The sequence below is a fragment of the Populus euphratica genome, unplaced genomic scaffold, assembly GCF_000495115.2.
Source record: "Populus euphratica unplaced genomic scaffold, PopEup_1.0 scaffold35.1, whole genome shotgun sequence".
Classification (NCBI taxonomy): Eukaryota; Viridiplantae; Streptophyta; class Magnoliopsida; order Malpighiales; family Salicaceae; genus Populus; species Populus euphratica.
The window spans coordinates 940,384-959,258 of NW_011499860.1; the positions used below are offsets into that span (position 1 = coordinate 940,384).

At 31.7% G+C, this 18,875-nt stretch overlaps 1 protein-coding gene and 1 long non-coding RNA gene across 4 annotated transcripts; one reads left to right on the forward strand and one right to left on the reverse strand.

Moving 5' to 3' along the window:
- The first annotated feature begins 545 nt into the window (after positions 1-545).
- Positions 546-2,730, forward strand: LOC105124500 (uncharacterized). Of its 3 annotated transcripts, none has more exons than XR_842058.1 (4): positions 546-1,058; positions 1,212-1,279; positions 1,460-1,648; positions 2,335-2,730. It is a non-coding gene; the product is annotated as an uncharacterized LOC105124500 (long non-coding RNA). The 3 variants fall into 3 exon arrangements; XR_842060.1 differs by having other exon boundaries at positions 550-1,058; positions 1,460-1,513; XR_842059.1 differs by lacking the exon at positions 1,460-1,648 and having other exon boundaries at positions 557-1,058.
- An 8,278-nt stretch (positions 2,731-11,008) lies between these two features.
- Positions 11,009-17,336, reverse strand: DGK2 (diacylglycerol kinase 2). Its single transcript, XM_011024539.1, has 8 exons — positions 17,188-17,336; positions 15,826-17,025; positions 15,106-15,481; positions 14,926-15,002; positions 14,089-14,208; positions 13,298-13,462; positions 11,758-11,895; positions 11,009-11,610 (listed from the first exon to the last, which is right to left on the reverse strand). Exons 2-8 carry the CDS (start codon positions 16,933-16,935, stop codon positions 11,458-11,460), a joined length of 2,139 nt encoding a protein of 712 aa, XP_011022841.1. The 5' UTR covers positions 16,936-17,025; positions 17,188-17,336; the 3' UTR covers positions 11,009-11,457.
- Positions 17,337-18,875: the final 1,539 nt, after the last annotated feature.

The following is an 18,875-nucleotide window of genomic DNA, read 5'->3' on the forward strand; positions in this document are numbered from 1 at the left end:
TCGGGTGATTTACCGGTAGCTAGTAACAAAACTAGCAGCAGAATTCAGACATGCTGACTGATGACCTAGGAAATGTAAGAAATTAATTGGAGTTACATGCTTTTTGGCGTTTGTAGGGTGTGGATACAGGCAGCTGTTTTAGCTATAGGTTTGTCTTACCTTTTCTTTCTTAAATAAAGAAAGAAAACAAGAATCTCAAGACTGATTAAAACCCCTTTTTTCCCAATTTAAAAGTTAAGCAATTTATTGTTTTAGCCACTTAATGCATGAATTAATAATAATAATAAAGACAAAGAAAGAAAAACAAAGGAGACTCGTATCACTATGCTAGAGTACATTGGTAATTACAAGACAGCACTGTAGAGGTAGTAGCAAGCACGGCTACCTACGTGTCTCTGCTTAATTAAACTGCTATATTTTCTTCACTTAGACCACCAAAGAAAAGGGCCATCTTGCATTAGGAATCAAGAACACAGCCCATTTTCTTAGATTTTTTTTTTTATATTAGTATTTCAATGTCTCTCTCTCTACTCTCTCTGCTTTTATTTACACTACACCACTATATATACAAGTCAAAACACCATATGGGTTAGGCTTTCTATGCAGGGGAAGAAAAGGTGTGTGGGTGTGTTGAGGGGAATGTTGGCTGGCTCGAAGCTTAAGCAAAGAGTTTCCTAACATGAAACAACTGTTAAGGCTTCGGACCAGGCTTCATTCCCCTCAAACATACAAGCTTATGTTATGCATTTCATGTGCAAATTCATCAGTTATTGTGTTACATCTTTCTTTCTCTCTTTGTTTATTAGAAGATATAGCATGAGTTCAGTTTCGTGAGGGTTAGGTTGAGAGGAATGTTGTCTGGCTCGAGGTCATTGAGGCCATGATTATACAGACATGGCATTACCTGATGACAGCCGAGAAAATTCGAAGTCTGTGTGTATCTTGTACCTCGATGATTCTCGGACCAGGCTTCATTCCTTCCAACAAACATTTGCTACAATTTCTTTGCTTGCCATCTCATGATTCTCCTAACTACAATTCTATAATATCAACTTCTGGTGAAGTTCTCTCTCTTTAACTTGTTTACTGTTCTCTTTTCTCTATGGTTGCAATTATGTGTGTACATATGAATCTGAAGGTCTATCTATGTAATTTTTTTGTCTTCTGATGAATATCTATGTCTTTATTGTCTTTGGTTGTAATCTCTACAGGTTGCTAGCTTAGCTTTTCTTTAAGTTCCATCTCAGCTATGTGGTCAACACTCCTATATACAACAAAGGTGAGCTTGTATAACAACTATCTCCCACCTTGGATGAGCATAGCATCTCTCTCTCTCTCTCCCTCCCCCTCTCTCTCCAGAAAAAAAAACACAGACAGAAAATCATACCGTAGTTTCTTGATTATTCCTTACTTAACATGATATAACAGAGATTTAAGAGAATCATTTTCTCTAACTCAGATGTGGGATCTAGCTAGCCATGAATGCCTACATTTGACGTGGACAAGATAGCAGGTGCAGTGAAAAGCCATTGGATTTTGAAATTGTTAGCAGGAGCCTAGCCAAAACCTACACTTCCTTCCATAGAGTCCAAAAGGCAGCCTTCTACATAGCCTCAAGTTTAATACTGCTCCCTTTTAAGAATCTAAGGTAAGGGATACGTTAGAAACATGCAAGAAAAGACATCCATCTGTTTCTCTTTCCTAGTAAATTAATGTGTGCATTCCCATGCAAACGATTATATCAAATTAGAAGCAAATCTTCGGTAACCAGGTAGATGCTGGATACACATGATCAGTTACCGTAAATAGCCCGTGATTATATAGCTTTCAAATGGTTATATTTCATTCCCAATTTAGCAACTAAAATTAGACTATTGTTTTACGTGTTTTTGCTCAGAAAGATGATGTGGGCTATGACTTATGAACTAAGCTTAGCAATGAAACGTAACTGTTGCATTTGTTGTGGGGCTTTGTTTTGTTGTAAGAAGTTAGCATTTAAGGGCCGAGTCATGAAAAATACTGAATTAAAAGATTCCATTCATAGATGTTAACAGTTAACAAGAGAAGAAAGGCAGCTAGGTTCTCGGTTCTTATAGATCCTTATGATCAAGTTCTTTGTTGCCATTAACTATTTATGACCCAAAAAAACCTGCATATTATATGACAACGAAAAACTTTACTGGAAAAGAAAGAGAGAGAGAGAGAGAGAGGGAGAGAAGCACAGAGAAAATGGTGTAGTGCATTTATGACAAGGACTTGTGAGTTGTTGAAAAAATCAGATAATTATACTATCCTTGGAAAAGCTAGCTCGCTCACAGATTTCAAACGTGGCAGGGTCTTCTCTTGCTTGTTTCTCTCATGGAGGAAGGTCCAGATATTTTGGCTTTTGAAAAGCCAACGTCAATTTCAATTTTCCATTAGAGAGAAGAGAAGAGAGAGGAAGGGAGAGTAAATGACGACTATCTGACGCTTCTTGGGAAATGTAACGAGATAGAGATGGCATTAATAGATGGATAGACATGGTATTGTTCCACCAACATCAATCTCTCCTGTTTGACAGCTTCATCATCATGTATTTATTATTATTGAGTACTTCAATACCAGCTAGCTCTGATGGCTAGTTGATTAGGGTTCTGTAGTGTTACAGTGTTGTGTGAAAGTAATGTGAAGCTATTTTTGGCACAGGAATATACTACCATCTTCCAAGCTTTGCAGCTATTGCATGGTAAATGCTGACCTAAGTACTTATACCATGGGGTGTTTTATAGTATTTTTTTAAAATATTGAATTTAGAGTTTATTAATTATACATATTACTATAAAAAACAAATTAAAATACTTTTATATATCTTAATTAATCGTGTACACAACTAAAAACGAATGATTGTAATCAATCAAGTGATATATATATATATATATATATAGTTGATGTGAAAGGGTTATATTTCGGATATTCGTCAAAGAATCTAGCTAAGCTAGAATCAAATTAAAAGTGGATCAATTAACAAGGGAGTGACTAATTGTGGGTTCAGAATGCAAAAGCACGTCCTTTCCATGTACCCAAAGCAGGAGGGGAAAAAAAAACATCAGTCACACAGAGATAAATATGCATAAGAGAGTTCTTAATTATACTCGTAGCAAATTTCATGCAATAATAAGCATTGACATAAAGAGAGTTTTCAAAAATGTCATCCATGGTTATAAGACTTGACCCGATAAAAGCTACTGGTTGAATGAGTTGACTAATGAGTCAATCGAAACTTTGACTTTTTGAAAGAAAAACCTTGGAACAATGTTGTTTCAAGAATTAAAAAAACAAAAGTAAAATGATGTTTTGATAATATATATATCTGTGTGTGTGAGTGAGTTTTCTATTATACCAACCCTAATTAAACCCTTCCAAGGTTAAGCTCCTGGATGGCAAGTGATCATGTCAACACATTAAATTGGATCGATTTTATAACTAGTAGATACCTATTAAAGTTTCAATAGTGTATTTGGTATTATAGTAGTTTTTATGATTATAGTTTAAAAAAATTATTTTATAAAAAAAAATTTAACTAAGGTTGGTTTGGTATTTATATATGTTTAGTTAAAAATATGGTTAAAATTGAGGTTAAACAAAAGATAATTTAATGTATTTGGTTAAAAGAATATTTTTCAATTTGAGATTATATATATATGATTTTTAATTTAAATATTATAGATTTAACCACTTCTATTATATCATGAAATAAATAATATTGATATCAAATATTTTTTATTATTTAATTAATCAATCTACAATTTCATCACGCATAGAATCCATCCAACAAAAACTACAGTTTTCTTGATTTCTTAAGCGAGCAACCATATCAGGTAAAATATCATCAATAATAAAATTGAAATTACGATTAAATTATACAAATGTTATGTTATCAACTGATCTTCTTTTAATTTTTCAAATAAAGCATAATAAAAAATAAAAATAGAATTTTTTAACTAGATCGGACCTGTTCAATACATTTAACTTTGGATCAGACTCGGTCCGACTGTAACAGTAGAAAGTGACTCCACTATTCAAGTGAATAGTGAAGTTGAACTCCACTGTGGACTTTCAGTGGAGAGTAAATTATATTCACTCTCCACTAAACGCATCCGTAAATTGCAGAAAGCAGCTGAGAGTTGCTTTCCACAAACATGATTTTTTAAAAAAATTTATGTTGGTCCTCCATATACATATAGTAAATTGTGTTTTGAAATTACCAAAGAGATTACGCTTGCATTTTGCTTCAAATGTAAATTCAACCTTCTAACCTCTAAAATCATTCTCTTTTTTGCAAATGTTTAGTGGCAACTAGTTTATTTTATAATGTTTTTGCTGAGGATTGAAAAAAAAAATTATAAATATGGGTGAATAGTAGTTTTATCACACCATTTAATTTTTGTTAATTAATACCACAAGGAGGAGCATAATTTCTAGGTTTTTATGGTGCCATTGAAAGGGGCAGCTGGAACCCGTTTAAGATATTGCATAAAAACTTGACAAAATGAAATATTAAGATATTATACAAGTACATAATAAATACAACTAAGAAACGTAAAAGCATATTAAAAATTTGTTCAATTATTATATAAAGATAGAATGAATAATTCACCTTTAATTTATTGATGGAATTTCTACTTATCAAGAGAAACTCACGAAAAATTGTCTTTTCCTCTAAATTCTATCTCGTGAAACTCCCTTTTTTATTTTCACAATGTTATTGGTAATAACATAATATCTCTCGAAACGTGATTCAACAGTAAAACTTAAGAGTCTCGTCCTTGCAAGGTCTCATATTCAATACTTCATAATGTTATATCAAAAGACGAGGCTTGTTCATGAACTTGGAATTGTGATAATGGGTGGCAATGAATGAATAGTTTGGTATGGATTTATTATAATTAAATGAGAATATATTTTAGATATATTATGTGAATAAACTAGTAGATATATTTCTAGATCAGAGAAATGGATCAAGATCTCAAAGAAGGTCTCGTAATACTAAATCTCTCGTAATACTAAATCAAAATAACAGTGTTGAATTATATTTTAATTTTTATAAAAGTTTTTGAAAATTATTTTTTCTATAGCAGATAAGGCATCGCCATGTAGACCATCAAATTTTTAAATATTCAAAATCCTATTAGTGCCTCCAGTTTTGATAATTTTGATAATTTTTAAATTTCCTACTTATTTCAGATTTTGTGATTAATTTTAGTATTTTGTTTTTATTTTTTAATTAATGTAGGGTTTATGAATTATTTAAAACTTTGTAAATCTTTAAAAAGACAAACTTCATTATCATTATTTGAGAGGAAATAAAATTATGTTAAATCTCAAGTCTATATAACTTCTTTTATCCATTCAAATATTATGGGTTTTTTTGTTTAATTGGTTTTTTTTTTAGTATACACTTGCATTACTTATTCCATAAACTGTGAAGGGCCTTATAAACACCTCTACGGTTAGCATACAGCTAGGGTGGGAAAGAGAGAGGACCATGAAGAATGAAAGGTAAGATTGCTTGATCAGGTGAACTGTACCGGTTGGATTGTATCAATCTGTCTTATTAGTTCATATCTGTTAAGGAAGATGAGCCCTTTTTGTTTGCAACATCCTATCAATCCAATCTGTCCTCTTTTCAATTACTGGGAGCCTTCAACTTTTGTCCAACGTTTAAGACATGTGTTCTATCAAGAAAAGAAAAACTTGTGGAAGTGCTCCAATGCTCTAAACGTCGATGTCTTTTCACTAATTTTTCTAGCTAAAACTCAGATTAATTTGAGAATATCTGGACAACGTAAGTACAATGTTTTCGTGTGGGGTTCGTGTGGACAATTGATTATCTATGGTGTTTAGATTTAGGACTGCAACCCCCTCAATCGCCGAGACTCTGGTGATCACAGGGCAGGAAAAAAAACAAAAACCCTAATTTCTTCTTCTTGCAAACCCTATTTTTTCTCGAGAGAGCGCAGAAGAGACTGAGAAGACAAATAATTGTGGAAGCTAAAGAATATGTCAAAACAAGATAAAAGTCCTAACGTATTTCTTCTCGCCAAAATGACACAACGTAAATCTGAAGAGAAATTATCAAACAGGAAGTCAAACGACCACGTTTCAAGGAGGACTCAAATTCCCTAATCATGTTGAATAGAGAGGGGAGAAAGATGGAGATGAGAGGTAGGAAAATGCTCTGAAGCAAAACTCATCACTGAGGAGACACAGGCCATCTCAAATCCTTTTAAAAAGATTTTACTAGAAAAAGGAGAGAACGATCCCAAATTGGGAAATCTTAATTAAACAGAACTGTAATTCACAAATTGTAAGCTTGCAGCTAACACAGTAATGTCTAATAATTTTTATTTTTTTTTAAACATACTGGTTTTGGGGTTTGTGGTGAGGCAGAGAGGCCTGGCCTAGATCAGCCTAGAGCCAGGTGTTTAGATTCCACCGGTGTTAGGACTCAGGCCCGGTCATGCCAAATTTATTTTTATTTTTTTTAAGAAAAATGCAACCTATTGTATAGCGAAAAAAAATATTAATAAATTAATTAGATTGGTGATTTACTTCATCCTCGAGTATGTTTGTTATTGTATTTTAAAAAATTTTATTTATTTATTTATTTTAAATGTAATTTTTTAATATTTTTATATTATTTTGATAGGTTGGTTTTTAAAATAATTTTTTTTTAAAAAATTATTTTTATGCACTTTCAAGAAAAAAACTATTAATCACTATCACAATATTTAATATGTTATTCCTAGTTAATCAATTCAAACAACAAATCATTTTTTTTATTAATCAATTAAAAATCTTCTCACTTGAAAAATCAAAATCAATTTCTCTCTTTTCTTGAATCTAGATTAAAAATAATAAATTAGTTATTAAATTTAAAAAATAGATAAATTAATGAGATTTTAAATTTAATTTCTAATAATTACGAGTTTAATTTTTTTTAAGATCAGGCTTTATATATAAATAGATCACCAATCTTTATGCAGTTGGATAAAATGGTTTGATTTAGTTCAATCTTAGCAAAAATAATTGAGATGCATCTAAACTATCCTAAAAATTACAATAATAATAATAATTAAAAAAATAATGATAATAATTGATTTCTAGTATAATTTCGTGATTGGTTATTTATTTTTGAGAATCTCGCATGTATTTCGAACATATCCAAAGCATCATATGTATGCGAAATTCAAGATCTATATTATACATTTAGGTAAAAATGGGTTTCAGCAATCTCTTTGGTTTTCACAAATCAGATCTGCTAATACAATTCAATAGATCAGAATTTATTTTTTTATTTTTTTTGGCTTGACAGATCCATAATCAAGCATAAAAACAATGTACAAGTACAAGGAGCCCCAGGGTCTAGTAAGCTGCAACAATCTTCAACTCCTAGGCTTGGAAGCGTATTGACCAAGATTTTTAATTGACAGGTTCTCCCATGACCAGGCTTCAGTTTTGACTCCAAGATTTCCACCCACTCCGTCCGCCGGCGGAAGTCTATATCAGAGCCGTTGACGTGGTTGTGAAGAGAATCTTTGGTTGTCTGCGCTCAGAGGATAAAACCACAAATGTACCTTTGATTCTAGCTCAGATGTGTAAAGGGCTTTCTGATTGTGCTTGGGGTATAAACCAATATTCTATTTTCCATGGACAATGTGCCATCTTGCGATTGTGGATGCTCTCATTTCAAGATAATCAAGAATAAAACCAAAAGGTTAGTTTTTATTCTCTCACACGCCACCGTAGATGTACTGTGTAAAACTTTTTATTTTTTTAATTCAATTCTCAAACTTTTTTTAATGGTTTAGTTTTAATTAAAAACCAATTAATTTTAATATTTTTATGAAAAGTGAGGTTAAAAGAAAAGGAATAAAAAAGAAGAAGATGTTAGTGAGTTTTGAAAAAGACGTATTTTAACATTTAAATTTAAAAAATAATATGGATTATATAATTTTAGTATTTCAATATTTTTTTAAAATTTAATTTTGATATAAAAATTTATTTTTGTTATTTTTTAGTCCTAGTTTAAGAGAGAAGAGATCGTGGATTCTGGTAGTAAAAAGAAAAATATGTTGTTGACATCGTTTTAAACAACCAAAACGGTTATTTGTATTAAATGATTTTTTTTTGATGAAGATAATTTATATTAGTTGTTTTTTAACTTTAAAGTTTGTGAGAACATAGATACGGGCTCGAGTTAATTTTTTATTTTGGATTGATTTTGATTTTTGAGATGACTTTTTAGTTTTTTAAGCCACTAATAAGTTTATCGTTGTTCTTAAAGTTTTTATAGGTGTTTTGGGTAGAAAATAGATTGAAAAATAAGTTTTTGATAAAAAATCTTAGGCCCTGATTTTCGACCACTACAATGATTGAAATTTAGTATGATTGGACGACACATCATCTAAATTTTTTAAGAAAAAATGATCATTCGCCACATGTAAAGGCCCAGTCACGCTGGGTTTGCCAAGCCTGCTTAATCTTTTTGTCTTTTTTTCTTTTTTTTTTCACTTCTTTTTCAATTAATTCTTCTTTTATATTTTTTTTAAAAGAATTATTTTTATTTAGATTAATACCCCTTCACCCTTTTTATTTTGTTTAGAAAACCTCTTTTAAATGATGATTTTTTTTTTGTTATGTGTTTAAATCTTAAAGAGGTTTTTCTAATTCATTTATAATCTTTTTTTTATAGATAAAATATATTTTTTAAAATAAAAATATTTATCTTTAAATAATATTTTTGATATGTGTAGCTTTCCATAATATTATTTTTCTTTTTTTTAGGAAATCAATTTAATATATTTGTCTATTTTTATTATCATTTGATTGAATAAAAATAATATTGTAATAAATAAAATTTAGCAAACATAACTGAGTAAATATCTTATCTTACAAGATTATATATATATATATATGTTGATTTTTCAAATTTTATTTTTTGGTATTATTAATAATGTTTTATTTATTTATTAGTATACATACTTCTCATTTTATTTAATTACAAGTTTATATAAATTTTTTTATTTGCATTTTAATTTTTGAAATTATAGAAATATATTAAAAATACATGTATATATAATTTTTTCATAAAAAATAAAAATACTTGACATAACGATTTACCCATATGAAGTGGTTCCACAGAGAAGACCCCCCGACCTTATGCACACCAAGTGTCCTCAACGATTGGAGCCATTTTTGGATTCTAGTGGTGGTGTTGTGTGAAATGAAGAGATGAGAAGCAATCTTTTTATTTGTTTGCAATCTAGAAAGGGAAAAGAAGAAAAATATAGTTAAAAAGATGATGAAATTTAACAATAATTGTTTCTTGGCTTTTGAGGTTTTCATTTCAGAAAAAAAAATCAAATGAAGGGAATTTTTGGTATTTTTAAAGTTTGAGGTCTCTTTAGTTATTAAATAAAAAAAATAAAAATTTTATAAATAATTAAATAAATTTTGCTGATTTTTTTAGGCATCCGGTACAAGAAATAAACTCTTGTGCACACACCAAAGTTAATGATATATAAACTGTAACTTTTAAAAATTTAATAAACAAGTGTAATTTTAACCAAACTATAGAACCAAACTATAGAATGATAGGGTAATTATTTTTTTCATAAAAAATAAAATAAAAAAAATAAAAATTGACATTGAAAAAAACTAAAAACCTTTTTCCATGTGTACTTTTCAAGAAGCGTGTAAAACAATCATTTAGTCCCTAATTTTTTTTATATATTTTCTCCCTTTTATTTTTGATTTTTTTTTTTGATATTGAGTTTTATTTTTTTTTCCTTTTAGTTCTTGAGAAAGTTCCTAGAAAATTTTAAAACAAAGAAAGCTTTTTGGTGTTTTAAGTGCTAATAACTTTAATTTGATTTCTAGAGATTTGTCTTTAAAAGAAATTCAATGAATATGATTTTCACTTTCAATAATGCAAAAAAGAAAAAGAAAAAAAGAGTATATTTGATTTGATTTAAGTTTTTAAATTGATGACAATATATTTTAATATTAGAAATGAGCTTTTTAAAGGTTTATGAGATAATTTTTTATATGTGTTTAAGTAAAAAATAGTTGAAATTCTAGTTTTTAGAGTTCAAAACTTACATCCTAAGTTTTTCATCACGTAAGCCTCGTTTAGTTATTGGAAATGTTGGAGACAAACAACATGTAATCTATATAGACTAGTGAAACATCATCTAGCTAGGCCTACAAATTAGCCGTCTACCTTAAAATAAAAATACCTAGGTGCGCTAATCTATGCTTTAAATGTTGGCTAGGCATGCGGGCCCGAACTTCCAGCCCATGCGTATATAGCCCTTTATTTATTTTTTGTTTTATTGTTATTTTTAGGCATTTTATTATTATATTTTTTATAAATAAATTTATTAAAATTATTTTTAAATAATTATTCAATAATGTCAATTGTTTTCAAATAATATTAATGTAATATTAGCAATTCCCCCCCAATACTTATACATGGATCTTTATTATTAAATGTAAATCAAATATCTATTTTTTCATTTGATTTTTTTATTTTCTTAAATTTTTTATTCTTATATATATATATATATATATATTTAATACATTGGCGTGAAAAATATAATTTCATTATCATTTTTTATTTTCTTAATTAAAGCTTGTGTTTAGGTTTATGATAAGTTTTTTTTTTTTGAATAAAAAACACTTTCGAACAAAAGAATTTATAATAAAAAGGAATGCATTAGTAAGGGAAGGAAATTTGATTAAAGAGATACATTTTTTATCCATATTTTAAATTTAAATTGTTAATCTCTTTGAAATATTTATTTTAGTTACGTCTTAGTTTTCTTGTAATAAACAACATTTACTTTAATTTTTCTAAAGTTTATTAATCTTATTTTTCTTAATACGTCAGAATTATCAAATCATTGTTTCTTTAGTTTTTATGTAATAAACAACGTGTACCTTATCTATTTTCTATCTTGCCGAGTGAAGCAGCAAAAAGAGATTTTGGTAATCAAATGGGAAAAACTCAAAGTGTACAGACAGACGTTTCTCTCTTGTTTCATTTCTGTTTTTAACATGTAAGGAGTGCATTATCATAATAGGAACAAAACGGTCATTAATCTCTCATAGCTTCCATTTACAATGCTCCGTTGTCAGCTGGTTTGCATTTCGTGGGGCTGTCAATCTCACCTTTGGGTTTCACTAAAGCCTCTACTAAAAAAAAAAAAAAATGTGGTAAAGAGGAAATCCCGCTGTGGTCAACAAATCAAAAAAGAAACAAGGAAATAAAGAAGGATGTGAAAGTGGAATCCCTCCGTGGTTAAAGAGAGTGGGTTCAAGAGGAGGAGGAGGACAGGCAATGTGTTAGTGGGACAAAATGTGAGAAATTAAGAAGCAAAAAGAGGGAGGAGGGAGGGGTTTAGAAATTGGAATCTAGGAGGAGAGATTGAGGGCCAATTGCTGGAGAAGTAATTTCTTCTGAGATGCATTGATAATTCCTTTGCACTCAGCATCTGCCAAGACCTCTGTCATTATTGCAGCTGCATGGCCTCTGGGCTCCTCCGAGGCTCTCCTCAACATGAACACCTGAAACATACCGAACAAACGAGACATCCGTGGATGAGAAAGGGCCAGATGAAAAATAGAGATGATCAATAAAAGACTAGAATGGCAATAAATGCTATGATCATTCTAAGTAAATCACTTGTAATCCTAAGGACCCTCATGTAATACCTGTCCATCATGTATTATTTCTAAGCAACCAGGTTGATGGATGAATGGTTCCCCATCTATCTGAACTGGGAAAGAGCTTGAAGCATGTATCCTGACTACCTTCCCTTGTGCTAGCCTCATAGCTTGTGAAAGTCCAACCTGAACAATAGAATGAGCGTTAGGCAAATAATAATAATAATAATAATAATAATAAAGAACATCTCTTGTAACTTAATACAAGACAAAATATCAACAAACAGTTTTAATATAACTCTAAAAACAAAAGAAAAACAAAACAAACAAAAAATACATCCTACAGAATCAGAAGTTTTACCGAAGAGCAACATAAAAAACAGGAGGACCCTTTGCATGCAACAACCACGTTCTAAAAAGCAGGCACCATAAACAGGCTTAGAAGATTATTCACTCCTAGTTATTTGAGTGAACATGATATTTGAAGATAACAGAACCGGCTCCAACCAAATGCTACAACGCACAAGAATATATAATACTTCCCAAAGACTTCAAATTCTTTCGGTTCTCAAATCCTACAAATTTCATGAAGATCAAACCGTGCGCCATGTTACTCAGAACTACACTATGTTCTCAGTAAAATGCAAAAAGCCTATACCATAAATCCCAAGCCTTGAAACAATATTAGAGAAGCATGGCCATGCATCTTCCAAAATTAATGCACGTGGAACAAACGCCAATGTGGCAATGTCCTGTGAGGTCTCCTTCCCTTCGCAACTAAAATAGGTCAATTGGTAATAATCTTACTGAGAACCTTATGCGACTTTCTAGACGCAGCTGACCAGAGGGAGAACATAGAATATAGAACAGAGAAGATGTGTGAAAAGGTTGCATGGAAAATTCCTCTTAGAGTCCATATCCAATCATCTTGGATAAAGAGCAAATGACAAATTTAGAATCTGACAGAAATTACAAAATCCTGTATTTCTCTACCATTAAGATCCCAATAGATACCACCACCATCCATGTTCTAAAAGCTAGAAATTGGATTTGCTGTACAAATGAGGAAATGTGTACAGAAAAGAGAACTATGGATAGCCAGTTTACTAAAAATTGCCTTTTTTTTGGCCTAGAGCAAACCTTCCAGTTCAACAATTGATTTTTTCCCGTCATCCCTGGCCCAATCCTTTAAAGATCTGCCATCATCTTGCTCAATCCACTTGAATACCATGACAGGGCTTCTACATAGTGATTGACATACATTTGAACGAGGGTAATAAAATCCCACAATGAGAAACAAGCTCCCTTCCAACCATTCAGATGCTTAAAAACCCACTCTAACATGGAGCCTAAGAAAAATTATCAACAGCAGATTGCAACCAAGGGACCTCCATAATAAACTAAATAAACTATAGGCCTCGTTTCATAGCACATGCACGCACAAAGTAAATGATAGGGACAGATATATTTTCAGGAGCTCAGAAATCTGAAATTTCCTTGGATGAAAAACTACACAAACACTTACAACTATCTCTCATATACAGAGAGTGAATGATATGGGGGAACTTATTTTCAGAAAATGACAAACCTGAAGTTTTCCGAGGTGCCATGCTCCACGGACACTTACAACTTCAAGCATTTTATCTTGCATGGATTGAAGACTGAAATCATCATCATGCTCATAGTCATTTTGCCAAAGATCTACACCCCCCATATAGCTGCCAATGTTCAGCACAATTAAACCCTCACAATCCTGGAGGGAAGAGAAGGATGAAAGAACACAGAATTGAAAATATGAAAGAAAGAAACATGTTTTAAATGCAATTAAAACAAGAAAGAAAACAACTCAAATACTAAGATCAGTGTTGACAACAGGCGCTCGCCTAGGCACTCCAGGTGAGGCAAGGCCGCAACGCCTTTATTAGCCTCAGATGTTGGAATTCAATGAAGTGTCGCCTCGGCCAGTGCCTTGTGAGTGGGTGCAACTAGCACCTGCTTGAAGTTCTTTTTTTTTTTTTTCTTGATGTAGGATTTTTATTTCTGTTTTTAACTAATTTATGTTTTGACCTTTGTCCATTTTTTTAACTGATATTTAATTTTGATTTTTAATCTATTTGGCTACTTGCTACTTATGTTATAGTATTTTATATTTTCTTTTGATTTTCTAATGATCTAATCTTAATTGGGAAGATATATATTTTAGATTTATATAAAATAATATAATATTACTTCTTTTTTCTTTTTCTTTTTTTAATTTATAGCATATCCCCTTGATTCATTCAAGTGAGCGCCTAGTGCCTTGGGTATTTTACAGGCTTGGCGCCTTTGAGTGCCTTTCACCTTTGACAACACTGACTAAGATAATATCTGATCAATTACCTTTGGAATTTGTATGTCTTTCCCATCAACTTCAAGCCAAACCTGCCATGGTAAGTCAGCACAAGCTCTGTCCATCATATCCCTGGCACCTTCTCTGGCATATCGCAGTTTATTCACAAACTGCACATTACATTTTAATTAGCCAAGTTCCAAAAGCTGAGTGAGAAACATAGATCACAAGATCTGAGGCACTTATCTGAAATATAAAATTGAAATTACTCTAGAAAGGAAATGAAAGCTGCAGCAACCCTAAGCACTTGTGTATCTAGGGGGTTCGTCATAGAAAAGGCACAATAGTTTATTTATTCTTTAGTCTCACAATGCAGTCAGCATTGTCTAGCAACAATATCTGACGCTAAAGCTCTAATAACCTGATTATGAAATTGATTGAAGTTGTCCAGCTGCAGGACAACATACAACAGCATTTTCAGCCAAAACACTCAACCAACCTCACAGACCAAGATTAAGAAGGAAAAAAAAAACTCAGGAGATATCCTATTGCAAGCACGCATCCACTAGCATTTCAAGAAAAGAAGTGGTCAACGAAGCACATTTGAGTGAATATAAAGGACAAGCAAACAAAAAACTGGATGAGAACAAAGGATTCAATAAAAAAAATACTCTAGCATTGAACCTTCTTTTCCACTCAGAAACAGAAAGATTTTAAAAACTGTACTGAAGAGCCAGTATGCCTTGGATTTTAAAAATTGTACTGATACATAACTGTCCAGCACAGTGCATGCTATGGAAAACTAAAACTCTTTTGAGCGAAGCATCAGGCAAATGGACGATTGTTTAACAACATACATGACAACTGCTGTACAAAAATATAGCTACCTGGCTACTAAACTTCTCAGGATTTTCCTGACGTGTTACATGGAATTCATATGCAAGCTTAGCATCACATCCAATACCTGCAAAAGCAAAATTGACAATGGTTAATAGATTAGATTGATGAAGCAATTTATGAAACAGATTGATGAAAAAAATCCATGAGTAACGACTCCAGATATCTACCTAAATAATTCATCATGAATTTGGATTGCTCTTTTTCCATATACCCTTCAGAATTCTCTTCTCTGATATTTACTTTCCAGCGATCTAGCATTGTAACTGCAGCATGGTCAATATCTTGCAAAAGTGTGCTTAAGCCCCCTAGTCCATCAAACATTGAGAAGCCTCTTCCCCATTGCAAAACCCTTGACAAATCATTTCCTGTGCCAAGGGGAAGAATAGCAACGGGTGGTGGAGACTCAAAGTTGTGCCTCTCGATAGCATCAAGGACCCATGAAACAGTTCCATCTCCACCACAGACCAAAACTCTAAAATACCGTACCTTGCTAAATAACTCCAAACCAATATCAGGCCCCTGGGAACCACTTAGTTCAAATACCTGCAGTGAAGGATTATGAAATTCAGCCATATAACCTACAAGCTACAGGCAATGTAAATGAGAAGATGTTTTTATTCCTAACAACCACAATATCAAAGTAATGCCAGAGGAAAGAAAAACCACTTTTTATTTCTAAAAAAAACATTCATCAGCAGTTAATAAATCAGATGAAGTCCAAACTATAGCACTTAGAGAGCACATTATGAAGATTCCAAAAGCCAAAAACCATGCCTACAATTAAAAAAAAATTGCTGGAACATGACAACAAAAGATTATGAAAATAGATTTTGAGGAGTTAAGGATCCACTTTTCTTGTGACAACCACTAAAAAGCTAAATAATCACCTGAACAGGATTCAACAGCATGTTTAGTGTCCTTCGAAGATAAGGCCCAAGTTGACCTCCACTCTTGGAATTAATAAAAACCAAAAGGGGCCTTGCATCTTGAGCCAAATCAACCAAAGCATATTTCTTAACTTGTTGACAGATAGCAGTTCCACCTTTATTATGCATTAGCCCATTAAGTGCGCCCTTAATCCTGCCATTCTTCTTTAAGCAGTGGATATTAGTCTCACTCCTGCATCTCCTCAATCCAGCAAGACCATTCAACACAAAATCCAGGCTTCTATTGGCAGTTGTTGCATCCTGCAACTTACCATTAACAGAGCGAATGTTTCCTTGTTTGCCTCTGCTTTGCTTGCTTCTCATCTGCCTACGAACATTAGAGGCTATAATTTCCCCCTTGATCAAACTTAAGCTGTTTCCTCCATCAACTTCCTTCACACAGAGCGGTGAAAGAATAGACCTCCTGAGTGGACCCAAATCACAAACAGCACCAGATTCCTTAGACAATTTAGCATGACATTTCACATGAATGAGCCTCTGACACCACAAACAATGCCAAGTCGGAGAAGCATCAATAAAAGGAACGCCACACGGTTCATCACAATAAGAACAAAAGGCATTCATCTCAGGAATCTCATCCATATTAAACCATCTCTCCGACCAATGATGCCGCACATGACAAGACCCTGCTTGCGCAACACACTTACAGTCCTTTACTGCAAACTCTGAACAATGAAAATGAGCTGCCGCACCGCAAACAACACAACAGTGCACAAAATCACTACACAACAAGGCATTATCGCCATTATAAGGTAAAACCAATGAAGTCAAACAAACACAACATGTAGACGGCTGTTTTTGACCATAAGCTAAATCTTCAATCCACAAATGACTAGACCGTGGAACATTTAACTTTTTCCAAACTTGCTTCTTCGCTTTAGCGGCAGCTTTAACCCATTTCTGAGATGCTCTTTTATGCCATTTAATTAAGCCATAAACAATAGTTACAAAACCTAAAGCAGCAGTAATTAACCAGGCAATAAAAGATCCACTATAATCATCATTAGAGCTTGTAAGCACACGTACAAGCGAAATTCCCGATCCAATCATTTCCAATACCCTAATTTCACATCACCATCAATCAAATCCAAATAGCAATCCTCACCAAACGGATTTTCACTTCTTCGGATTTCCAATTTCCTTTCAAAATCATAACAATTAAACAAAATCAATAAGCAAATAATCATCAAAACATGCAAGAACTGACCAAACTAAGATAAATTGAGAATATTAAAACATAATTAGTGAATCAGATCCAATAATTTGAGTTTAAAAAGGAGATATACAAAAATAAAATGAGACCTGGTAATTAGACGTGGAGAAGAAGGTCATGAACCCTAGAAAAGGAGATCGAACGTGATCTTGATTTTGATTTGAGAGACAGAATATCGGGTTTCTTGAGAGAGAAGAAAAGAGATTATGAAGTAAAGGTGTTGGGTTTTTTTTTTTATTTAATAGTTTTAGAGAGAGAGAGAGAGACCGGGATGGGCGGGCGGGATTTTCAATGCGCAAAAAACGCGGGTTGCCTCGCTGGGTAGAAACGACGTGGACACTGGCAAGTTACGTGATTGTGCTTATTTGTGGGTTTTGTTGAATTTTACAGGAGAAATCCCAGTTTAGGCCTTATAGTTTGTTGGATTAGCAAATAAGCCCTTATGAAAAACCTCATCGAATTTACCCGATATCTCATCAATTTTTAACCCAAATGGACTAACTTTTAAGCCGATTTCGAAGACTTTATAACCCACAGAGAGAGACTGTTATGAATATAAGGGTAGATTTGATTAGACTTTGTATAGGAGCCTGTTTATCAAAATGACAAAACTAGAGGGGCTAAATTTGGCGTTTTCAAACTTTGCGGTGTTTGGATCTTTTGGTTATTTGCATTTACTGTGCTGTGTTTGAATCTTTGGTGTGTTTGGCTTGGCTGGCAAAGATTCCGTATCTCAAGTTCACTGGCAGTACGGGATATGACAAGATAGGGAATCTGGATTGGATTCTTATTGGATGAGTAGATTTACCTAAATTAGTAATAAAAAATATAGATCTGCTTTCTTTCTTTCTTTAATTAAAATCTTTGATCCAATATCTAAAAAAGTTATTTATTTATTTTTAATTCACCAGAATGTAAGTGGTGCATTTTAAAAATTTTATGAAAAAAAATTAATTTTGATTGAAATGTAGGCTAATTTTATAATATTGTTATCATAAAAAAATGATTTGCATAAATAAAAGGGTTAACTTTTGTCTTACTATATGTAATTTTTTTCTCTTGAAATCAACCACTATGAGCCATTAATATATTTCATTGATTATTCTTTACCCATGTTATGCTACCGGTAAGATTCCATGTTGATTTAACATAAAAAAAGTCAGTGTTGTGAATTCATTTTTCAGTACTATAACTTTTTTAATTTAGAATTAAAAAGATGATGTTTGTTTTTAATAAAATAAATTGAGAAAGTTCTGAAAAAAATGTTATTAGTAGTAATTAAATATTAAAGAGAAAATTTGATAAGTAAAAAATAAATGCACATATAAATATTTGACATTATAGTGTGAGATACTTTTCAATTTTTTTAATTATAGGGAAATTAAAATAGATATTCATAAGAAAAATAATATTTTAAATTTTATAAAAAAAATATATTTTTCAGTCTAGATTTCCTTTTCATATTAATGTATTGTTTTTATTTAAAAAAAACATATCTTTTTTATTAGCATTGTGATTCATTGAATAAGAACTAAAGACAATTAAAATTAATATTCACAAAAATTGTAATGATTTAAAATAAAGAGGAAAAAATATATCTTTTCAATCAAAAATTCATTTCCTTACTGACGTGTTTCTTTGTTGTTGTTTTTTGGTTAAAAATATGTGTTTTTTTAATAGAAGAATTATTTTTTGAATAAAAATTATAATAATATTAAAAGGTAGTTTTAATTAATAAATTGGCCAATAATTTTGACATAAATATATTAAAAAATAT